The sequence below is a fragment of the Arvicola amphibius genome, chromosome 6 (assembly GCF_903992535.2).
Source record: "Arvicola amphibius chromosome 6, mArvAmp1.2, whole genome shotgun sequence".
NCBI classification, from domain to species: domain Eukaryota; kingdom Metazoa; phylum Chordata; class Mammalia; order Rodentia; family Cricetidae; genus Arvicola; species Arvicola amphibius.
The window spans coordinates 49,092,163-49,117,856 of record NC_052052.2 but is presented as its reverse complement, the minus strand read 5'-3'; the positions used below and the strand labels follow the sequence as shown (position 1 = coordinate 49,117,856).

The 25,694-nt window shown below is 38.7% G+C and overlaps 1 protein-coding gene across 5 annotated transcripts in view; it reads left to right on the top strand.

The window, feature by feature from the left end:
* The window catches only part of Patj (PATJ crumbs cell polarity complex component), a 302,434-nt gene that overhangs the window by 71,549 nt on the left and 205,191 nt on the right, over window positions 1-25,694 (top strand). For all 5 annotated transcript variants that reach the window (XM_038332714.1, XM_038332713.1, XM_038332717.1 and 2 more), the window contains 3 exons: window positions 484-645; window positions 5,173-5,304; window positions 25,165-25,374. In XM_038332714.1, coding sequence (XP_038188642.1) covers window positions 484-645; window positions 5,173-5,304; window positions 25,165-25,374 — 504 coding nt within the window. The remainder of the gene's footprint in view (window positions 1-483; window positions 646-5,172; window positions 5,305-25,164; window positions 25,375-25,694) is intronic.

The following is a 25,694-nucleotide window of genomic DNA, read 5'->3' as shown; positions in this document are numbered from 1 at the left end:
TTACTAAGGCAGTGCTCTTGATGTGGGCTGAGGAAGAGTGCTCTGACTGACAGTAAACTCCAGCTGCTGGGTATCCTTGATATGGTCACACATTGACGGCGAACAGACATATAATGACAACACAGAAGGAATTGGATATGAAGAGGCTGGCAGAGACAGTCAGAGCATTTAAGGAGGAGTTAAGGGAAGCCAAAAGAATACAGTACTAGATTACATAAAGGAGAAACCTCAGCGACGGGAAGCATTAGATCTTTTACACAAGAATAGTGCTGCCTAGCATACATTTTGTACTTATTCTCCCCATTTCTGTTGAGATTCAGCCATAATTTTTTAAATCAAGATTCATCCTTAATTTAGATGTTTTAAGCTGTTGATAAAATAATATGATTAATTTTGGCCCTTTGTTTACAAGAACAATGAAATGTCTTTTTGGTGCTTTTTAATTTTACACCTGTTCACAGCTGACAGCCCTTGTCCTCCTAGGTCAATGGTGTGCAGCTCTATGGGAAGTCTCGCCGAGAAGCAGTCTCCTTTCTTAAGGAAGTGCCTCCACCATTTACGTTGGTTTGCTGTCGCCGGCTGTTTGATGATGAGGCCTCAGTTGATGAGCCGAGAACCATGGAACCATCTCTTCTTGAGGCAGAGGTATAAAGGGCTGTGTGTGTTGATTATGTGTGTCCCTTTATCAAGGGCACTCCAAAGAGGGGGTTACAATATAAAGAGGGGCCCCTGCTCTTCTCTGCTCTTTTATTTGACTAAGCAACAGTGTGGAATATTTCAAATTCTGAATTTACATTTGGATTTCTAGAACTCCCTGAAAATGTTAAGACACTGATGTATATCAGTCTGATTTTAAAGCAACTATTTTTAAAACTAATTGTCTGGATTCATGGCTTCTGTTTGACTTTTGTTTCAACTTATTTCATCATAACAAAGTGGTGTTGGTGAATATTGACTATCTTAGTCTTCCCCTTAGTCTGAGAACCTTAAAAATATGAAGAATTCTGTAAGTTTCAATGTGAGTTTAGAAGCTAACATAAATGCAAAAGAATCAGAATATAGACTGCCACTTCCTCTGCTGTTAGATGTCTTGTTTTAGGAGTGCTGTAATCTGGGAAGGAACTATGGAGGTATGTGCTGTCACCACATGTCCTTTGGAGCTTCATCTTTATGCCACTTTCCCTCCTTTCCAGACACAAGCAGTTTAATGTGGGGCCTTTCCTTTAATTAAATTCAACTGAGTTCATCTTTGAAGTTGTGTGGAGTTCCTATATACTTTGTGCATCTTTGAGTAGATAACCTTGATTTCTATTTCTATTGGAATGAAAGGTGGTTTGGAAGAGAATAGACTCATTTGTTTGAATGCTTGGTCCAAAGTTGGTAGAACTGTTTGGGAAGGATTAGGAGGTGTGGACTTGTTGGAAGAGATATGTCCCTGGGGATAGGGTTAGAAGTTTCAAAAGCCCAGCCTAATGTCAGTTAGCTCTCTCTCTCCCTCTGCCTTATGCTTGTGGATCAAGATGTAAACTCTCAGCTACTGTTCCAGTTCCATGTCTACTGTTCCCCGACCATGATAGTCATGGCTTCACCTTCTGAAATTGTAAGCTCCAAATAAACTCTTTTTATAAGTTGCATTGGTGATGATGTCTCATCAAAGTAGTTGAAAAGAAACTAAGATAAATGGTACTGTTCACAGAACTTAGAACACTCAAGAGCTTATGTGAGAAGGAAATAATACATGCTAAGCTCTTAGCTTGCAAGTGGTATAGGAGACTGCTCTTTCATTCCCAGGTACCCAGACCCGAACAATCACACAGAAACTATATTAATTACAACACTGTTTGGCCTATTAGCTCAGCCTTCTTATTAACTAACTCTTACATCTTAAATTATCCCATTTCTATTAATCTGTGTATCACCATGAGGCTGTGGCTTATTGGGTAAGGTTCTGTTCTGGCATCTTCCTGACTCTACCTATATCTCTATGTCTCTCTCTATATATATCTCTGTTCTGATTTCCTGCCTGGCTTTACACTGCTAAACCATTGGCTGGAACAGCTTTATTCATTAGCCAACAAAAGCAACGCATATACAGAAGGACTTCCCACATCAAGTGAGAGCTCCATGAATGTCAGTCATGATATTCCTGCTGCTTCCTGTCCAATGTCTTTGTTTCTGATTGTCTAAATTACCAGAAAAGTCTAGAACTGTTCTACATTCTAGTGCTGTGCTATAGATCCTTTAGCATGGATGTATCAACTCTTTTTGGGGCACAGGTCATTTCTTAAAATTTTCTCTAATCTCATGTTGCCTTTATTCTGTACTATACATATAAACTATTCTTGATTGCCAGCCTTCCCCCACCCCTTCTGACAAGGTTCACTGTATAGTCCAGATTAGCCAAGGACTGGCTTTTATCCCAAGTCTGGTTTTGAATTGAACTCATAATCCTGTCTTTTTCTCTCCAATGCTGACATAGATGTGTGCCTCTATGCCTGGCTGATTCATGTTTTAATGTAAAAGAAGAAAAAAAATGATGTGACATATGTCTTTAATCTCAACACTTGGGAGGCAGAGGCAGGCAGAACTCTATGAGTTCAAGGCCAACCTAGTATACATATCAAGTTCCAGGCCATCCAGGAACTCTACCTAATAAAGTGCTATCTCAAAACAAAGACCATAATTTTCAAGGATGGGACTCCTTAGATACTTTGTGACTTCTACTGCTCTTAGTAAAGTGAAGTGTGTGTGGTATCTTACTTATGAAACTAGATAAAAATACCTTTAGTTTAATTCTGTCAGGTGTAAATCATCAACCCAGCTTGCTGACTCTGTGCTCCCATCCATCATACTGCACAGGGGTGAACAACAGCCTAAACATGCCAAATGCCAACATTGCTACCTATTAGCTGATTGCTTTCTGTTCTGTAGACTGGAGTTATGCAGAATTGATATATCAGAGTGACATAGTCCAGGTTGGTGTGGAACATGCACCTAGTGTGCCATGACATTGTGATAAACTTGGTCTTTTATAAATATGATCTCTTGAAATTTTGACTTCTCTTCCATTGTTCTCTGTTTTTCATTTCTCCTGAAACTATCATTTTTTTTTGTAAAAAACATTATTTTATGTGTGTACATATGTGTGTCTTTGTGAGCATATGCCAAGTGTATGCCCTTTGAGGTCAAAAGAGGGTGTTATATCCACTGGTGCTAGAGTTACAGGCAAACATGAACTGCACTATGTAGGTGCTGGGAACAGAACTTGGATCCTCTGGAAGAGCAGCAAGTGTTCTTAACTGCTACCCATCTTTCCAGTACCATCTTGTGTTGTTAAAGTGTCTGGTTAGGTAGAATAACAACAGTTCTAATTCTCACTGATTGGTAAGTATGCACCAATATTATACCTATCATAATATTCACCTGTTAGAAGATGGAAGTATTTCCTTTTTAAAATATCTCTTCCTAGGTGAGTGAAACGGCTCGTCAGGTTTCAATCCTATAACCCATGAAAGATGGAAGGAGAGAACTGAGTCTACTGCGTTGTCCTTTAACCTCCACATGTGTGCCATAGCACATGCATTCACATGTGCCATAGTCATTTTTAAAATAATAAAACAAATAATCCTTAACAAACTAAGACACATGGAAAACAGCCATGGAGAATATTCTCTCACTTTAGATTTGGTCAGTCAAGAACCATGAAATTGTTCCTGTGTTAGGTTCTGCCCAACTTGGATTAGGTGTTCCCCCTCCTGTAACAACTCAACAATTTGAGATCTGACCAGTTCTAATTCTGAGAGTGGCTTTGTTACTCTTCCCTATTATAGAGCCGTCTCATTGACCCCATTAAGTGGATTTTCTTATACCAGTGACTTAGTTCTGTTTGTAGGAATGATACATATTTTATTTACTGATGTTCTCTAAGATTTTAAGAATTTTGCTTTAAAAAGTTGTTACTTAGCCATGTGTTCGGTTCATGCCTGTAGTCCCAGTACACAGGAGACTGAGATAGGAGTGCTGTGAATTGATGGCCAGCCTGAGCTACATAGTGAGTTCCTGTAAAGTGTTATACTGGTTTAATAAAATGCTGATTGACCAGTAGCCAGACAGGAAGTAGAGGTAGGGTGATGAGAACAGGAGAATTCTGGAAGGAGGAAAGATGCAGTGCACAGTCATCACCCAGAATTCTCCTGTTGTTTTTGCCCCGCCTATACTTTCTTCCTGACTACTGGCCAATCAGCTTTTTATTAAAGCAATACAACTGACAAATCTTTACAGGGTACAACATCATTGTCCCACAGCACAAGCTATCCTGAAATACAGAGTAAGACCCTGCTTCACAAAAACTAAGTTGTCATTGTCTGTGGAAGGACTATTTTTCAAGAAATTAATCAGTCCAAATCAATACAGTGCTATAAATAAAACTCAAGGATTCTGTAGCAACCAGGGCCCCTAGTAGATCTGTCTCATTGAACCTCACTGGGTTCCTGAATGAATAGGAGTCTAGAAGAGAGGGATGTCAGAGTGTGGGAATTAACCAAGAACCTGTGTGCTGTGCGCTTGTGCTAACTCACTTCCTCCAATACCAGATCATTCCTGTTTCTACCCAGGGAATTTCACAGTGCTCAAGGAGTTGGTGGTGGCAGCTGCTGGCGCTGCCATACCTCCACTGCACCAGCCACCACCTCCTCTCTTCTTCCTCCTTCTTGTACTTCTCTAGTAAAACTTTCATGAGATCTGGGAGCCACCAGCAGTGGCTCCTCTGTGCCCTGGCTGGCCTTTCTGTCTCTGACTGAAATCATGACAACAGTACTGCTTTTCAAACATCTGTGTGCTTCTGCTTTGCATCAAGTTTACATTTGTACTTAAATTACCTGTTTTTCCTTTTATGCTTCTAATGGGATGACAGAACTCATTGAAGTATAAGAGGTCAGTGTTAACACTTGCAATGAAACCATTTGAAAATGTGCGAAAGATCTGCATTTGTGAATGCCTGAATGTTTTATGAAGCTTTGATCCTTGATTGTGAGTATCCAGTGCATGCCCTCTTTACAAAGATCAAAAGCTAACCAAGCATGCCAAAGAGACTTCCCAGTTTGAAAAGAAACCAAGTTCTTTTACGAAGAGAAAGGGCGACAGCTCCAGCTCTTACCTTCTTTGTTCTTTCAGGTTGATCGCAGTGTAGATATGTGCTCTGAAGACGATGATGATGGGGAGTTAGCCCTGTGGTCTCCTGAAGTCAAGGTTGTGGAGCTGGTAAAAGACTGTAAAGGCTTGGGCTTCAGCATTTTGGATTATCAGGTATGGGAACCCCTGGAAGGGGTTTTGATTTAGGTTTGTAGTTTTGTTTTGCTTTCAAAACTTTTAAAAATGGGCCCACCCCAGGTTTATTGAAATATATTTCATGTACCATGAAATACACCCTAGGTTGTTTTTAGTGTTATAAGTTATGTAATCAGTACTACAATAAGTAATGAACTTCCATAATCAGTTCCAAAAAGAAGCCCTGGGAAGCTGAGGTGGGAGGAACATAAATTCAAGACCATAAGTTTGGACTTCAGTGCCAATCTGGGTTATGTAATGAGACCTTGTCTCTAAAAGCAGAAGCAAACAGGAAGAAACTCTGTACACATTAGCAGCATTCCCGATTCTCACCGTTCTGTCCTTCCTGCCACGTGAAGGCTTTTGTGGTTTTGCTTATTTGTCAATCTCAATGAACTTAAGTGGAAACATTCTTGGTGAAATTATCTGCTGATGGATGCATAACACCTTTGTAGTTAAATATTTATTATGACTCCAGTTCTAGCTAGAGTAAGGTTACTGATCAGGGTTTAGTGGGAGCACTGGAGTGCATAGTAGGGTACTTGCCTTTTGCAGCAGTTTACCTCCTACTGGCCTGCTGTTGGACCTCTAATTATTGAGAAGAATTAAAACTGTTGACAACAAACCCTTTACTACTAAGATGCAGACTTTAAAACTAGTGTGACCTAAACACAATGCTAATAAAGCAAGACGTCTCTATCAAAGCAAAAATATACAAAATTATATAAAACAGATTTTAAAATTGCATTTACTCATTCACTCACTCACTCACTCACTCACTCATTCATTCAGTGGTTTGGGTATGAGTGCATGCACAGGCTATAGCACCCATGTAGAAGTTAGAGGGCAGCTTGTGGGAATCAGGCCATTCCTTTTACGCACTACATCGGCCCTGTAGGTAAAACTCAGGTAATCAGACTAGGCAGCTATTGCCTTTACACATCAAGCCAGGGTCCTTCCCTGAATCTTTTTTTTTAAAGCCTATATATTTTATGGTTATGCATGTTTTGCTTACATGATCTATGTGCACCATGTGTGTTTTGGATACCCACAGATATCAGAGAGGGCATTGGATCCCATAGAACTGGAGTTACAGTTAGTTGTGAGGTGCCATGTGAATGCTGGGAAGTAAACTTGGGTCCTTTGCAAGAGCAACAAATGCTAGATGTTGAGGCATCTTTCCAATTCCTGAAATCATTTTTTAATATAATAAGGTGATAGAGAATAGATTATAAGAAAAAAGTTTAGCATTATGTAAGATTTAAACTGCTAATTTTAAAATTCCTGAAGTATGCTATTTCAGTTTTGTTGGCATATTTCTGTGCCAGATAGGCCTCTGCTCTTAGAATTTCCGCTGAGATTATTATTGAATTATAAATTGTTGATTTAAAATGACCATTTTGGGAAATAGTGTCATCAGGAAGTATTAAATTGTAAGATTCTGGTAAGAACTCTTGGTTCTTTACCCATTGTAGAAGTGCCACCCAGCCCCTAATATGTTGCTATTAAAGGATTCAATAAAATTTTGATCAAACAGAATTCACTGGAATTAAATGAACAAATGTCAGTGAGATTTATTACTCATTTTGATGATGAGGCTTAATTTATAAACAGTTTTTAAATGCTGTCTTGGTGTTCAGCTATATTTCCATCATCTTATGAGATCTCTCTGTATTTTCATTGTTAATTAATAAATATATTATTTGTTGACTTGTTAAACCACACTGAAGGCTTTAAATACTTATTGATTTGTCTGTTTTGCACTGCTGGGGGGCGGTGTCTATCTCAGAGTTTCCTATGTACTAACCAACAGTTTCAGCCCTGAGCTACACTCTTAGCCCAGACTTCATGTTTTTAAGTGTTGCATATCTTAAAGCAGAAAATTGTCTCTGAGCTTAATAGAATTGTGAAAGAGAGAAAAACTTGTCAGGCTCTTTCAGTTAAATTCCTAGTTGACAAGAAAGCTCTTAACAATTCTGAGCTTTATAGTTTTCAAAACATTTGTTCTTATGTGGATTTTGTTTTCTCAGTATGTTCTCAGAGATAGGCATTTTTTATTCTGTTGTTTTCTTTTTTGAATATTCTCATTTATAAAATGTAGGTTGTTTTGTGTGCCCCCCCCCCATCCCTCACAGTCTGTGTAAATAGACATTGATTTCTTTTCAGGTTGTATGATGTAAATTTGATGCAAAAAATCAAGTGCTAGATAATTCTTTTGTCTTTGTGTTTCTTAGAGAACTGATAGAAAACTTCTTAATTTCCTAAATGGTATTTTAATTCAGATAAAGGAAGTCAGTTCCTTTTCCCCCTAACTTTGGAGGAAGAGCTCCCACTTTCATGTTGAGTATTTTTCCTAAGTCAAATGTTACATGCTCTCACAGTTGTGTACAGTACATTTGTATCATTTCTGAGGGGTATGAGAAACTGTTTCCCACTAAAGCGTTCAGACGATAGAGAAATGCAATTTAAAATTTAATTTGTGGCAAGTTCATTAATTTATTTAGTTGTATGATCCTTGTTATCAAGTCACAGTTTCTAAAGTTGAAACATAGTTTTTGCAAAACTAAGTAGAGGTGTAACAGATGCTATGAACTGCCTTGTCCAGTGACTTCCATATTTGATACTGTTTTGTATAAATTTATTAGGTGGCAGAATAGGATTGAGGCACATTCCTGCCCTCTAAATTTAGTGTATCCACACTTAGTACTGTAGAAATATTTCAGCCACAGCCTTTCTAGTCTTTGGACATGGCATAGTTTCTACGTGGTCAGTGTTGAAGAGAGTGTGCTTTTACTTTGGAGTGTTTATTTTATTTAACTATTTTTTTTTTAATCAATGAATTTTCCTCTGCCCCACGAACTGAAAATGGTTTATTTCTCTCTCTATGATGTAACTTCTCACAGGACAGGGATACTAATGTCACATGCGAAGGATCATATGGATTAAGTAATTTGTGTGTAGGGAAAGAAAGTCTTCTGTTACCATGAAAATGAGCATTGATAACCATCATTCTGCTTAGAAAATGAGCCCAACAGTTGTTGATACCTTCCTTCGTGCTAGTGCCACGTTACCATGTGTTTAAATCACACACATTTTAGCTTTATAGTTCAGGAGAATTAAGAAGTGGATACCTTTTTTAGTGCAGTTTAAATTTAGCCATGAAATTGTATCCTGTCATACCACCAACTTCCAGAGAGCAATATATGAGTTACCTGTGGATTAGTGGTCAGAAGTTTAATTGATCCATGGAATGATGGCGTGGGTGGCTGTCTCAGCAGGTCAGCGGTTCCTAGGATTGATGGTAGTTGCATAACATAACAAAGTGCCTGCTCTAAAATGAAGGAGCTGCGTCTGATAGAAAATTCTAGAGGGCAGTCATATGGCCAAAGAGCAAATGTGGGAATTTATGTCCATCAATTTTATACTAGATTCAGACAAGGAAAATGAGAAACAGTAAATAAAGGTTAGATTTTAGTCTAAAGCTTTATTTGGCTGTGATTTTAGCAGAGATGGTCTGTCCTCCCCTGCCCCCCAGAAGTTGGCTAAAATCCTGTCTTGTGTGTTTAGTGTGTGTGACTCCATAGCTTGCAACGTTGGGTGGTGGAGATGGAGCATTGCAGGGAACCTGGGAAATCTGACCATAAGTTTAAAAAGTTTTAATTCTGCTGAGCAGTGGTGGTACACGTCTTTAATCCCAGCACTTAGGAGGCAAGAGCAGGCAGATCTCTGTGAGTTCAAGGCCAGCCTGGTCTACAGAGCAAGTTCCTTGACAGCTAGGGCTGTTACACAGAGAAACTATCATCTCCAAAAATTAACCCCCTCAAATTTATTTTTATTATTATTATCATTTGTGTGCATGCACATATGATACCCCACTGTTGTTAATCATGATATGATGTTATTTCTTTTTGAGGGTTTTGTATACTTTTTTAAATAGGGTATCCCTATAGTAAATTGATTACAGTGCATCTTTTTGTTTTTCTAATTAGATTTTTTTTCAAAAAAGTAAGCTACCAGTTAGCATTCTCCTTTCAATGATGTATGAAGATTTAGTAAATATCAAGAATTAATTAATACAATATGTCCATATGCACCTTGTAAAACTAGTGCTTACTGCTTCAGAGGAAAGTGACTGCTAGTTTGAAATCCTGTTCTTATGGGTTAGCATTTCTTCATACAGCAGTGTGGTAGCCTGAAAGTCTATAACTTCTGATTTCTACCCAAAAGCTTGCAAAGATTGAACTATATGGATTTTACCTTCAGTTGACCCTATAAATTAAACGGAGCAAGTGAATATTTTCTGGTGTTTTGATTTATGCTGAACTTTGAATAACCCCTCATGATTATAATTCACTGAAAATGTTTGACATTAGCCACGGCGTTGCCATCCTCGGTACTTTTAAATTTCAGTGATTTAGAAGGCAAAATTTATTAACCAATAATTCTCCCCCCCAACACATCTACATCCTAGTCTTCATTTTTCTCCCTTCCTGAATGACTCAATCTTTGCTATAGCAGATATTTTTGAAGGGTTTTGTGTTTGTCTCAGGGAGAACTGTGTTACGTATAAGTATTGTTGGTCCTGCTGTAAGCCTGTTAGAAAAGCCATAGGCAGATAATGCTGCTAAACAGTTGAGTCTCATGTGAGTGATCTTGGCCATGCTGCACTCCTGTGAAAGGCCATAGGCAGATGATGACCTTAAACATCAAGTGGAAACAGTTTTCAGGAAATGACTTGTGAAAACAGACAGTATGAGCAGGAGTAGCTGCTGACTATGGAATGGTTTGCCTTTGGTCTGTGAGAAATTCGTGCATAGTTTCTGCTCAGAGGATCCATTGTTTTGTTTAGTTTGCAGTCCTGGAGAGCAGATCCAGAGCCTGAAGTGTGCCAGGCAGATGCCTTACCACTGTGGTTTCTCCCTAACACACATATTCTCTTTATAAAGACATTTAAAAGTCAAAGGAAGGATTATAAAAGCTTTATTTGTAACAAAATTATCTTTGGATTTTTTAATAGATTGCAGTGTTTTTAAAGTTGGTAATATGCATATGCCATAAAAATTCAAAAGAACATGCAAGCCTTTTTGACAGTCACTCAAGGCTCTTCCAGGAAGAACTATTGTATTTCATGTCTTTCCTCTAAGATGTGTTTTATAAATGCAGGATTATATAAATAATAGTTTTCTTGTTATATAAATTTTACATTTTTGACATATATATGATATATCATGTATACCTTAAGTACTTTGCTTTTTGTAACCAATTACATCTTCTTTCACTTTAGTATTTATAGAGCTACCTCATTCTTTTTAATGACTACACAATGCATTATTGTAGATAGACAATAATTTATTTAACTAACCTCCTGTACCCAAGTGGTGTAGGTCAAATAACTAAATGAGACTGTAGTGGATTGTTGCTAATGTTCTTTGTAAAACTGTGGCAGTTGAGCTAATGACAAATTTCCCAAAGAGAGCATGCTAATCAAAGGAACATATACATTTTCAATTTTGATACATTTTTGCCAAATTGCTGGATTATTATTTTGAGACATATGTATTTAGAAGAATTATAATTGATGTCTTATGTAGAATCATTTTTTTATTCAAATGGTTCTCCTAGAAAATATAAGCAGGTGTGTAACTCATGAAGTTAATGGTCTTCCATTATGTGGAAAGACTAAGTGATAGCAATATATAACTATCAATTTAGTTTGAACTTTAATTATGGCAGTAATTTATTGTCTTTGTAGCTAATAGAGTAGAGTATTAATATTCACTCTGATATTAGTGCATATCAGTCTGTTCCTAAGTCTGCCACCAATCTGAATCTTCTTCATCAAGAATAATGGGATGGCATGTTAGGACTTTGCTTTTTGTCAAGTGATTTGACAATTTGAGTAAATACTGCTGTCAGTTGATAGTAGTTCTTAGAAGCCTAATATCTTTATGTACGTTCTAGGTGATAAGTGTACAGGACCTAGCTTATAGATTTGATAAGTATTGACATAATTTTAACATATAGTAACATAAATAACTCAGGTGCAAAACTCTCCTTTTTATAGAGTATAAAATGCAGAGGTTATTGGAATATGACAAGTTACATACTTTCATTGTGATGCTTAGGCAATCTTTAAGGAAACTGTTGGCATCTGGCATTTCTACATGTATGTCATGTAGCTTGCTATTGACCAAAGCACACAACTGCTTTTGAAGGTCACCTATTGCTTAAAGGAGCTGGGGGAACTAATGAAGCCTATTTTTGCCCATTTCTGATGCCTATCCACATTTATTTTGATGACTATCAAAGTACTGTAAGTTCTAGTGCTAACTGGGCTAAAGATTTCTTCCTCAGGATTTGCTTCCTTTGTCTCTTTGGGAAAGTTCTGTAGCCTTTAAGTCATTTAAGCTGCTTTATTCAGAAAATGTGTTCATGCAGTGGGTTGACTGGCTGCAGGAGCGTTCTTTCATGACTTAAACACTGTTCTTCAAGCCTGTGGAGTAGGTGAGTAGAGGGAGCTCCGCTCCAGGTGTGTTTACTGTGCTCGGCATGATGACCAACCTCCAAAGCCTTCAGAGCAGCAGGTCGAAGACATCAGACTCAAGCCTCTTAATAAGAGATCAAAGAGGCTGTGCGTATAGCTCAATCCAGATAGCACTAATCAAAGCACACCTGAGGGACAGAGGGAGAGATGAAATTAACAGGCTGCCTCAAAGATCTTAAGTCAGGCCTGATACTAAACTTTGGGGGGGGATTTCATGGATTAGGAATATGAGTTTGGAAAGAAATCTTTTGGTCTAATGGGAACAAAAGGAATAGCTGACATACAGCAAATGCATGTCAGCCAGATGCTGCTTTCTTGTGGGGTAACTTTCCCTTTAGCAAAGGGAAACTGACTTTAGTCAGTTTTGACTCCACCATAGTAAATGCTGGGGAGAGGAGCCTGTGTTATCTTTGGTGAGTATTTCAGAGGTGGACAAACACTACCAGGTAATACTACTGATTGTCAGACAACTCCCAGTTCATAGATGGCTCATTGGCCCTGTTTTCTCAGCACACAAGAGCCATCTATGGACTGGGACATGGTCTTGTAAGCTTCCTTTGTGCCTTTGAATGCTCAGGTTTGCCTGAAGAACACAGACCAGCTCTCAGGTTTCATGTGAGGTGGTACAGGTGTGACGAGTGGTTCAGCAAATGGTAGCACAGTTGGCCTAGGTGACATGTACTCAGTTGGAGGTGAAGGAATAAGTTTGTAGAAATTGATATCTCAGGTCTGTGTGTTTCACTGACTTCACAGTTCACAATAGTTAGGGTAGCATTGTTTATAAATGATTACTGTGGACTTCCTGGGTGCTGTGAATGCGTTTTCTTAGTTCATGTTTGATAGTTCTTGGCATCTCTACTGTTATCACTATTTGAGAAGAGACACACCAGTCTCAGAGAAAACAACATGGTCACTATCACTCAACTAGTTTAGTATTTGTGTTTATATTGAAATTTGCATATAAATCTAGAATAAATTCTAAAACTAATGTTTGAGAGGTTTGCTTCAGCCATTTTTTTAAAAAGATTTTTTTTACTGTGTATGTATATGAGTATGTTAATTAATTTGTGAAGTTTTTTTGCTGCTCACAAAGTCCAGAAGAAAGTGTTGGATCTTTTGGGTGGGACTGGCGTTACAGACAGATGTCCAGTGACCCCATGTAGGAGCTGGAAACAGTCTTCTCCAAGCCATCATTGGCTCTCGACTCCTGAGCGTTCTTCAGCCATGCTTGAGAGATTTAAAGAAAGGTTTACATGTCTGTACTTTCCATGCATCATAATGACTTTCAGCTACTGTGGTTTTTTAACTAGAATATTTCTTACTATAAATTCACTTTCTACATTTTATGCATGCCCAGTTCAGTAATGTTAAGTATATCCACATTTCAATAGTGTGTTTTTAGTTGTACTTCAATGCACTCTCTGCCTGATGGAACCCCAGGCATTTCAGCTGAATGATGGGGCTTTTAGATAACAGATATTGCCTTGTTTTATTTTTATTTGCTCCCTCACCCCCCACATAGCAACCAAAAGTTCTGGTACAGGATTGACTGATTGGTGAATGGGTGAATAATTATAGCATGAAATAAAAGTTTCAAAAGATGGAACAACTAAAGGGCATATTAATATCCAAGGATAATATCTAAGAAGAGGGGAAGGAGATAAGGGAAAGTAATCCTCTTCAAGAAATGATTGCCTGGAATTCCTGGGGGAATAATGTTGATTAGCTGTTTAGGCTGGAAATGCTATGCAGGGGTTAGGGTACTGGCTCAGCATACTTGAGGCACTGGATTTTACCGCCATGAGCTATGCTTATGGGTAAACTTAAACAGTTTTGTTTTCCACTTAGAATATATATTTGTTTTTAGCAAGTTTGCCTTCCCACTCCTTATCTTCTGATCTTTGATTGACTCATGTGCTATACTTCCATTGCTGTTCAGGGACTGCCTTGTTCTGTGTATACTGCAATAGAAAAATCTGTTCTCAATACTTGACAATGTTTAGGAAGCTGTAAGACATAAGGAACTAGAAACCAGATCAATTCATCAGTCTTGAGTATACCGAATATGTTTTGTGGGCACACACCTTGAATATGATGGTATTGTGGCAATTGGTTTGACTGTGTAAGACTTTGTTATATTACAAAATAGTTAAACATGAGGTTAGAGCAAGAGAACATGTCTGCTCTTACTCATTATGACTATTTTCACATTACCTTATATTCACTGTAATGTATTTGGCTTCCTGAAAGTAAAAGAAAGTAACGTATTGGTCAGATCAGAAGGTCTTTTATGTAATTAATTATAGCTTTCTCTCTTAAACCAAACTAGTCTAGTTATTTTTAAAACTATGGTATTTGGAGGAGAGATTATACTTTTTATTTTTATTTATTCATTTATTTTTGCATTTTTGGTATGTATTTGTTGTTTTTCTCTGTGTGCCTATACATACATGCATGCCACAGTGTGAAGTGTGAATTTGTATGTGCGTGTGTACACATGTACATGTTTAGGTCAGAGGACAATTTTTACTTCTTCCGGGTGGATCCTAGGGATTGAATTCAGGTCATTAAGCTTGGCAGCATTACCTGCTTATCTGTCTTGAAAATCCGTTTAATAAAAGAGACTGTTGAGTTTATTCTTTGACAATTTCAAACATGTTTGCAATGTGTCTTGAACATTGTTGCCACTCCATCTCCCCAGACATCCCCAATATGTTCTCCTCCTGCATTAATGTTCTTTTTCATCTTTAGTAACCACTGAGTCCAATTAGTGCTGTCCATCAATATGGAATTGGAGCCATCCACTGAAGCATGGGCAACTGCCAGTAGCCTCACCCATGAAGAAAATTAGCTCTTCTTTGCACAGTTGCTATTTATTACCAGTAGCCCCTCAGCCAGTGCCTCATGTGCTACTGGAATTGTTGTGCAGGTCTACAGTGTCTGTGAGCTCATGAGTGCAGTGCCATGCCATGTCCAGAAGACAGCACTTCACAGCACATCCTTCCCAAACTCTTCCTATCTTCTGCCCTGCCTTCCACAGTGTTTGCTGAGTCTAAAGGTAGAGACTGGATTAGAATTGATGTAGATTTCCCCATTAGGGTTGAGCACTCAATAGTCACTTAATCTCAGATCTGTCACCATTTATGGTTTCTACCTTTTAATTACTGTCTTAACATGGTAAGTGGGGAGAAAGACATTTAAAGATTGGTTTTGTGGCTGCCTAAACATAACCTTTACAAGGATGATACTTATAAGACATGCTAACATGGAAATTAGAAATCTTCTGTGGCCCAACCTTAAAGAAATACAGTCAACTAAGGAATGGAGAGAGAGAGGCAGAAAGACAGAGACAGAGAGACAGAGAATCAACAACTTAAAAAAGGTCCTGAATTTGAGAGAGCAAGGGGGAAGGTTATTAAGGGAGGGACTGTAGGGAAGGAAAAAGGGAGAAATGATGTAATTATATTTTAATTTCAAAAAATAAAAGTAATTTTAAGAAAATTGGTTTCATGTAGGAGGACACATGCTGTCATACATATTTTGTTTACTGACCTTTCTTGAGTAATAGAATACTCAGGAACTTAGGTTTATATAATCAGCAGACTATCTATGAGTTTTAGAGATTTCACTAGTTAAGTGAAAATGTGTTACACACATTTTGTGACCACAGTATACAGTTTTCCACTGTCAATGCAGTGTATTTAGTTACACACACACACACACACACACACACACACACACGAAGATAGCTTGCTGATAATATAAAGCTCAGACTGGTCTGGAATTCTTTATGTAATCAAGGCTGGCCTTGGACTCATAATCCCCTTGTCTTAGCTTTTCTAAGTGATAGCCTTATAGGTATATGCCACATCCTGCCTCCCTATTTTTTGGGGGGAGGGGATAGTAGTAGTTTTGAAACTTGTATAAATTATACTCAATACTGTCATTTAGATACAGGATTTTAGAGTTGTGAGGAGACAGATTATGGCTCATGGATCCCTCCAGTTGTTCATTTCACATTTGGGGAAACTGACTCAGAGAAGAAACGAAGACACTTGTACATAGCCAGATGTGGCCCAAGCTGGGGCTCAAAACTATGACTTAAAATCCACTCTCATCCTACTACTGGAGGGTTTTATGTCATCTTTCTTTTTTCATACTCATCTTTTCTCCATTTTAAAAATCTCAGATTCCTACTTTGAGTGACTTCGTTCTCAGTGGAAATCATAATTTACACTAGCTGTGTGCCAGAATTGCTACATCCCAGTGTACCTGTCGCTAAGGCTTGCACAGCTCAGTGGGTACCTCATTTCTGCCTCCTCTTTTACTAGATCCTTCCATTTGTACACCTCCAGAATGAAATAGTCAGCTGTCTATCTTTTAAACCTAGTAGTTTCTTCTTATGCCCCTTATTTTGTCATTTCCTTGGGATAATCATTTGAAAATTTACTTAGCCATTAATTGAGTTAGCATCTAACTTAATATTCCTTAGTTCAATTAATAATATTGCTATATTACATTTTAAGAAGTTACAGTTTGACGTCTCAATTGTTTTCCAGATTGGTTTGGTTGCTTTTTATTTAGAATGACCCCTTATGAAATACTACATTCTTTTCTTGTGTGTGTGTGTGTGTGTGTGTGTGTGTTTTCAAAACAGAGTTTCTCTGCATAACAGTCCTGGTTGTCCTAGAATTCACATTGTAGAACAGGCTGGCCTCGAACTCACAGAGATCCACCTTCCTCTACCTTCCTAGTGTTGGGATTAAAGGTGTGTGCCACCACTACCTAGCGAAATACTACACACTTATTGTACAGAAGTTAGTGTATGTATATAGTGTTTAAAATTATTGTTCAAATGTATTTTCTCATACCTAAATAAGGAGGTGTATGTAGAATAAGCTTCACAGCTAATTCCATAATAATTATGCCACAGCTTTGGCTTCCTTGGTTGCTAGGTTTTTGTTTTTGTTTTTTTTTTATTTTCCATTTGTAAATGGCTTTCTAATTCAGTGTTGTCTGGCAGTGTTCTGCGAGTCTGGTCTTATAATGCCTACATCCTCTGTAAAAGACTCTGTACTCCAAGTGGAGAATAGGTTTGCCATAGTAAGTTGTTGTATCATGCAACCCAAAACTGTGGCATCCAAGTACCCATGTTCTCCATGTGAGTAATAGTAGTCCAGTTACATAACTTACTCAGTTGTCAGTGTCAAGGTTATCAAAGGGGCCTTCAAGATAGCTCATCAGGTAAAGGGAGCTGTCATCAAGCTGAAGATCTAAGCTTTGATCGCCAGGACCCACATGGTGGAAAGAGAGAATAAACTACAAATTGTCCCCTGACCTCCACATGCATGGTATATCATGTGCTCGCGCGCGTGCGCGCACACACACACACATTAACATGAATAAAAATAAAATACAATTTAAAATGCTCTCAGATGGGATGGAAGATTGCTCAGTAGTTGCTGCTGTTAGAGAGGGTCCAGGTCCAGGTCCTACTTTTGACTGCTTACAACCATCTGTAACTCCAGTTCAGGGATCTGATGCCCTCCTCTGGCTTCCATGGTCAACAGCCACACATGTGGTGCAGACATACATTCAGGGAAAGCACTCATATATATAAGATAGTAACAAAAACATCTTAAAATGCTATCAAAGGCCAAGAGCCTTATGGATACATTTTTATCTGAAATAAAAATGTCCAGTTTTGGAGACTAGCTGTTGACCATCCTGCTATGTGGTTCTGAATCTCTAACCTGTCAGTGCTTTGAGTATTGATACAGAATAGATTAAATAAAAATACCCGCAGAAGCTTTTATATTATGATTATTAATAAATTGTCACACCTTGGTTTTTTTATTTTCTTTTGGGGTATAGTGCTGCAAAACATGGAGATACTCTCTTATACTCCTGTTATCATCAGCAAAAGCTTCTTCCCAAAGTGTTTGCCATGTTATTAAACTGCCTGGCTTTATTACTGATCTGTGTGTTCTCTGGTTTTTGTTGTTGGTTTTGTTTTTTTTTTTTCTTTTCTTTATTTTCTTTTTTCCTCAAGACAGGACTTCTCTGTAGCTCTGGAGCCTGTCCCGGAACTTGCTCTGTAGACCAGGCTGGCTGTGTGTTCTCTCTATGCCACATCCCCACTTCATGTTCTCTGGTAGTTTTGCCAGGGCTACTTTGTTCTATTTCTCATCTAGATTTTGGGAAAAGCATGCGGCTCTGCTCATCCTGTGCATGTCTGTGTTTGGGGGAGCCTCCTCCTTGCTCCAGGTGATGTGCTGTGCTCTGCTTTAGTTTACATGGAATCTGGGTCTTTGATCTCTTGGAATGGACACAAACGTTCATATAATGCATTTTATAGGCAGTTCAGAAACTTGGAATCCCCTCCATTTGGACATAATGACTGTCATATGTTCACTTCTATTGCTGTAAATGTGTTCTTAAGCTCACCAAATGATTGAATTCTTGAGAAACTAAATGTAAATTAAAATTTGGCAAAGAAGTGGCTGAGTTAAGCTGTCTGGAGACATGTTATACTTTCTGTACTATCTGGTATCATCATCTGGATCTTGAAGTATAAACCACTAACAACCAAGCATGATATATGTAAAGGATTCAGCTTTACACAGAGAGGTGATAACATATCTCCTGCCGTGCCTGTGTTCTTTCAACTTTTGTTCACTTAGGAAAAGTTTATTTTAGGCTAGAAAGAAGGTTGTGGCTAAAATGCATACACTGGAATTTACTTGCTTTAAATTCTGACTCTACCATTTTCCGACTATTTGCCTTGATGAAATTTTTCTTCATTTTCTCATTTAGGAAGTGCAGGTAATAATGGTACCCACTTTGCAGTGGGGTGCAGATTAAACAAGTTGAAACCAGTGAGACCTTCTGGACTGGTAGATCTGGGGAAGTATGGGCAGTTATGGTCATTTATATTTGATGAAGAGGAGTAGCTTGCTTTGGGTATGTTTATAGCCCAGCAATGACTATGTTTTAATAGTCAGTGTCTTGTATGTAGCAGACATTATAGTTGGCCCTCAGGAGAAATGCAGCAAGCTAGCAGATATACTCTTTCTTCTACTTTTTCTTTTAGATTTTATTTTCACTTTAAGAATCATGTGCATGTGTATCTGTGTGCACATGAGCTCAGGTGCCTGTAGAGGCCAGAGAAGAGCATCTAGTCCCTTGAGCTGGCGTTACATGTAGTTGTGAGCTAATGGATGTTAGTGGTGGGAACTGAACTTAGGTCCTCTGCAATAGCAGTTTCTGCTCTTAAATGCTAATTTGCCTGCTTATTGATTAATTGATTGATTGATTATGCATGTTTGTGTATGCATGTGCTTGCATGTTCACATGCCGTGTTCTGTATGTTATGACAGTTTATAGAAGTTAGTTCTCTTCTTTTGGTTCTTTCCCTTTACCATATTGGTTCTGGGCATCAAATTTGGAATTTTAGGGACGTCAGTAAGTGCTTTTACTTGCCACGCCATCTCACTGGCCCTGTATTTCAGTATTCTTTTGAACATTATGACACTGTGCTAATGGTGTACTACTCTCTGTTCTAATGGTGTACTACTCTCTGTGCTAATGGTGTACTACTCTCTGTGCTAATGGTGTACTACTCTCTGTGCTAATGGTGTACTACTGTATTTTCCTACTCTTCTTAGAAGCTTGATTAACTTTTAAGAAATGATTGTATTAGTTGCTTTTCTCATTACTGTGACCAAATACCTAACAAGATGCAATTTAAGAAGGAAAGGCAGGGTTTTAGACTGGCTTACAGGTCGAGGTTAACTGCCCATCATGTCAGGGAAGGATGGTGATAGGAGCGAGACACTGCTACTTACAGGGCATCCTCAGTCACAAAACAGGTGACGAGTGGCAGTTCTTGGCTCACTTTTTCCTTTTTGTTTTTAATAAGGCAGTTATAATGATTATAGTAAAATTACAGAAGTCTTTTAATAGGGCAACACAGAATACTCTGGGTACATTTAATTGTTGCACCTAAGTAACTCAGTAGTATGAAAATACATATATAATATAAAATTATATGTTTTGGAAATAAATATGGCATGGAGAATGTACTATGAGAAGTGCTAAAATTGACCTCACTAAATATTTCAGTTTCTGAAGAACTGGGAAGGTGTGTCATTGGATGAAACCCTGGCAAAGACTGGGTGAGTGGTAGTGATCAGGAAGAACATTCCTAGAGGAAAGAAAGCTTAAACCATTTTGCAAGTTTCAGTAGTTCTGACAAGGTGTGGTAGATACAGGTATTTCTCTGGATGCAATTTTAAAGATTAGTTTTAAAGTGGTGTCCTTACATTAAGCAGAGGAAGGATTATGATAATATTTTTATTTTACATTTTAGGTTTTTATTTTTAAACATAATTCTATTATGTTTAAAATTCATAAGTATGTTTTGATCATATTCACCCCACAGCCTTACCTCTAATTTCTCCCAGATCCTTTCTACCTATGTATTTGTTGCCTTAGTTTCTTTCTTTTTAATGATGTATCAAGTTCAATTGTGCTGTCCATACTAATGAGTGTGTGGCTATCCCCTGGCATCCTCGCCTTTAAAAGCAGTATTTTCTTTGGTATGAGTGGGAGCAAGTGAGCCCCTCCTTCCTCTGTGCTTGAATGGTAACTGGTCTTGTCTTGTTCAGCGGCCACAGCTACTGTGAGCCCACGAGTGAAAAGACACAGGTTCAGTCATGGTGGTGATGTGTTGTTTGTGCTCCAACAAATACAGCTTGTCTGAGGCTCAGAGTGTGGAGGGAGCCACTGCCACTAGTTAGTCGTAGAGGCCAGGCAGTGGTGGCCTGATCTTTGATCCCAGCATTTGGGAGACAGATGCAGATAGATCTCTGTGAGTTCAAGGCCACTCTGGGCTATACTAGATTAATCCAGTCTCAAAGAGAAATGGATCCATGGGGTATTGGTTCACACCTTTAATCCCAGTACTTAGGAGACGCAGGCCTTTAATCCCATCACTAGGGAGGTGGAAACAGGAAAGAATATAGCTGGGTGGAGAGAGGAATATAAGGTGGGAGGAGACAGGATCTCAAGGCATTTAGTCTGAGAATTCATGGAGAGAGGCTCTTGCCCCCTTTGGTCTGAGGATTTGGTAGAGGTTAGTGGGTCTTGCTCCTTTACTTCTCTGATCTTTTAGCATTTACCCTGTTATCTAACTCCAATTTTTATTAACACCAATTAGAATTCTTGCTATAAGTCTGGTCCTTCCTGACCTCTGACTTTTACAGACATTTTTATTTTTTAAGGTTCCATTCTTTCTATAGAAAATGTTCAGATAAGGACAAAAGTAGAGACTGTAGGCATGGTGTCAGATGGTAACATCTATCCAGGCAGGAAATAGTGTGAGGCTAAACAGGACAGTGGGTGGCAGAGGAGAGGGGTGAGCTGAGAGAAGAGACGGAAGATAATAGGTTGACTTGTGAAGTGTATCTTAGGACAAGGGCAGGAGAGCAAGTGCATGCTTGCACATGTGCTGTTGCCAGTCAGGGTTGGATTTCCCAAGCATTGCAAAATCCAGTATTTATAATAAATGCCAAACCCTAGCATTACCTCAAGAGTTTTAAATTTTTCCTTGATGACCTTTCTTCATGCAGGTAGTTTAATTGGCTTGTGAGACAGAGCTGGCTGACCAGTGCTGCTTAGCTGAGTGGTGAGTGTGGAATACACACTCCTCTGCTGGCTTTGTGTGGTGTACCCCAAGCATCTGCTGTTCTTAGTTGATTACAGGAGTCCTGTCTTTTAGAAAGCTTTAATCCTCTCCTGAAACATCCTTTCCATAAATGGTTAAATAATAAACATAGGGGCCACATGCTATAGAAGTTATAATGGCACAACAGTTTTGAATAAAGAGGAGAGATTTCCTAACCAAGACAAGTGTTTCTTGCACTCTGTAGTTGGCCTTTAGTGCCCTCTCTTGGCTGTTCGCTCTAAGGCAACATCTCACAGTTTTCTTTATCAAAAGGGGAAGCATGAGAGATGACCAGTGGGTAAAGGCACATGCTGCTCAGCATGATGACCCGAGAAGGAGAGAACCAACTCTGGCAAGTTGTCTGCTGCTGCTGTGGCGCGCACACACACACACACACACACACACACACACACACACAATGGTGAAAGGTGATGATAAGAATGTTAAAGTATGCTTGCAGGGCCCTAAGGTTCAGTGGCAATCTTGAGAAATATTTTTGCCATCTTTATGCGGTTTGATATTATGAACTGTTTTCAGGATATGTAGAGAAGCAGCTTGGGTCGGGATGATACTTGAGCCCTTTTTATGCAATAAAGCCTCACAACACAGCCATCTCAGTAGGCAAGAGCAGCTGCTGCTTTGATGGTCATGCAGAAATCACCTGCTTGTGATAGGATGTGGGAATGCACACAGTAAGGAACATTATCCCTCGAAGCACAGTGGCAATTAGACATGATGAGACAATTCACCGTGGTGTGTTTGTGCATGTGTGCGTGTGCACATTCACTTAATATTTCTATAAGACACAAAGGAGCAATTTTTGGATTCTGACCTCCAGGACAAAGGGGTAAGACATTTTGAATAACTAGGACACCAAGCCTGGATACATTTTAGTAAGCAAGTGCACCTGGCCCTCATTTGTGTTCTAAAGAAGACAATGTTCCATGTAAATAAGTACTCACATGACTTTTCTGTAATAAATAAAACTCATTATCTTTTTATAGCAGAACTATTTTAATGGTTTCAAAGAATCTTCCTTATTATAATGATAGTCTTTCTAAAAATTGTATCTATCAGTTACAGTTGGAACATGCTCATTCACCTTTTCAAGTTTCTGATTCAGTGTTATATGAAATGATATCGAGTATCCACACAAACTTAGAAAAAATCATTTACTTTTTGTATATTTGCCTGTTAGAGTCTTTACAGTAGTGTTTAGTGATCATTAATAGGAAGAAATGGCAGCTTCCTTCTGTGCATTTCAGGTAATTCCCCTCCCTTCCCAATAAAAAAGCTTTTTATCAAAAACTGACTTCCCAAATGAAGGACATAATTGTATAGCTTATTTATTAGTGTGTCAAACTTATAATGTAATGGTTTCATATTTCAAAATGAAAGCGCGTTGTGATTCATGGTAGCTGGTGACAAAGTGGACAGCTCTTCCCTGTTGCTGCTTTGATTGCCTGTGGATACACCGGGTGTTCTGAGTACCTCTGCTCTCTTCCTATACAATAGCTCCCTCTACTTGAAATTATCAGTGTAAGTATAGTTTAACATTACATACCTTACTCATAAAATCCCTTGGTTTTTGGTTTTTTTTTATTTTAGTTCTCTTGCTGAATATGTAGTATTAAATACTAGATTATTCCAAGGGTATGGTCACTTAAGACAGACAAGGTCAGTTGAGGAACAAAAAAAGCAAGAATTGTGTTTGAAAGCGTTGTTTAAAGATTTAGCTATGTAACCTTTATTGATATTAATATGTGTACTTTGTTATAATTCCGTTCAGTGCTTTGAAACGGATGTTGCTGTCTAAAGCACCAAGATGTGGAAAATAACCAGAAATCTTCAAAAGTTCTAGTAGCACTCCTCAGATACAGCCTGCATTTTGGCAGATTTTTACTCTGTTAATTCAGGGTTACAGTTGTACCACAATATCCAGCGGTCCCCTTCTCCTTCTTCTCTCAGAAAGAATCCAATAGCAGCATCAGCAGTAGAATCCTGTTCTGCTGTCGTGGCCTGTGTAGAATGGTAATGCAAATACGCTATGGCTGGTTAATAAAGAAGGCTTGGCAACAGTGCCACATCATATACCCACACCAGCAAGACTAACTCTACTGGGCAGTAGGATATCAACAGGGTGGCATTCTTTCCTTCAGAGTTCTTCCTGACAGTTAACACAATACAGAGGAAACAGCAGAGACTGGTGGGGCAGGAGTTAGGACTGCTTGGCTGAAGTCTGGCTCTACCCCTAAACAGCAGCCAATGGTCTTCAATTTCCTTAACTTTCTCAGCATCACTTTCTATCATCTGTCAAATTCACAGTAAGCTTGGTATGGTGACTCACCTGTAATCATAGCAATCAGTGAACTGAGGCAGGGGGATTACTTTGAGTTCCAGATTAATAGTTCTACAGAGTGGTATTTCCTCATGCAGAAGCACTGGTAAATCTGCTATCTTCTGTGCTCAAATAAAGGAGTACAGGCTTCTCCCACTGGATGAGAAACCTTCATGTTGGCTTGTTCATGAATTCCCTTCATGTATATTGGAATCATTCCTATAAGGCCACTAAGCTTTGTCATAATTTTGATTATTTTAAAATATATACTCTAAGCACATACATATATGTGTGTTGCTGATTGTATTGAAGCTAATCTCACACCGGGCAAGTACTTTGCCACTGAAGATTTATTCATTTTTGTACGTGTGGGGTCTGTGTCATATGAGTGTACGTGTAGATAAGGTACACACACCTGTGCACGCTTCTGAGGCCAGAAGAATGTACCAAGTGCCCTCCTCTGTCACTCTTGCCTTTTTCTTTGAGACTGGCCTTTCCTTGAATCTTGGACTAAGTCAGCAAAACCCAGAAATCCTCGTGTATCTGCCCCACTTGGAATTGGGGTTATAGGTATTTTCAACAACATTCAACTTGCTATGTATGTACCATGCTTTAAACCCTGTTCCTGTGATTTTGTAGTAAGTGCTCTTAGCTGCTGAATCATCTCTCCAACTCCTAAATACACTTTTTAAATGATCTCTCTCTCTCTCTCTGCCTCTTCTTCCCCCCTTCTCCTCCTTTTCTTCCTCCTCCTCCTCCTCTTCCTCCTCCTCCTGAGCTTAAGTGGCTTCCTCAAAGGATATTGTATTTGCTCAGTTGAATGATGGAGTGTTCTTTCCCACTTTATTTTCCTCTTAGAGCCTACATATAGACCAAGGGGAGTCATAGATAGCCATGGATTTGTTCCACAATATAATTATGGCTAGAAAGTGTCAGAGAATCTTTCCTAAGTGTTCCCAGATCTCTTGTGGTCAGTTACCAAATGTTTAAAGGACAAATTTACATGTATTGAGCACACAGACATGCAGATGAAACTGTTAAGTTTATATCTTCACTTTGATATAAACTGATGTTATAGGATATAAAGAGTGATGTTTTCATTGATTTAAACTTCTATAGAGTGTCAGCAGAGTGCTGGCCCCATGAGATAACAAATCAGATTTTTTAAAGGTAAGCTTTCTTAAACCTGCATAGTTATTTTCAGGGACATGACTTTCATTTAATTTCTAGGACCCCTTGGATCCCACACGCTCAGTGATTGTGATTCGGTCCTTGGTAGCAGATGGTGTAGCAGAAAGAAGTGGAGAACTTTTACCAGGAGATCGCCTAGTCTCTGTCAACGAGTTCTCTTTGGACAATGCCACACTTGCTGAGGCTGTTGAAGTGTTGAAGGCTGTGCCCCCAGGTGCTGTGCACCTTGGCATCTGTAAGCCTTTGGTGGTAAGTTTTGAACTCAGTTAATATAAGAAGTGATAACAGTGCAGTAGTTAGCAACATGAATCTGGAAGACAAATATTTTTCAACTATAAGGTTTGAATAATAAGGGATATAAAACTAATGCAGTAAAGAACATGAACTAGGGGAAGCAGATATACCTGGAAGCGAAATCTGTCCCACATTGCTTCCTATGTGTGTGACCTCATGCAAGTGTAAACAGAGACTCCTTGTTCATTTCCGGCCGCCCACACTTGAATAATCACACAGAAACTATATTAATTACAACACTGTTTGGCCAATGGCTTAGGTGTATTTCTAGGCAG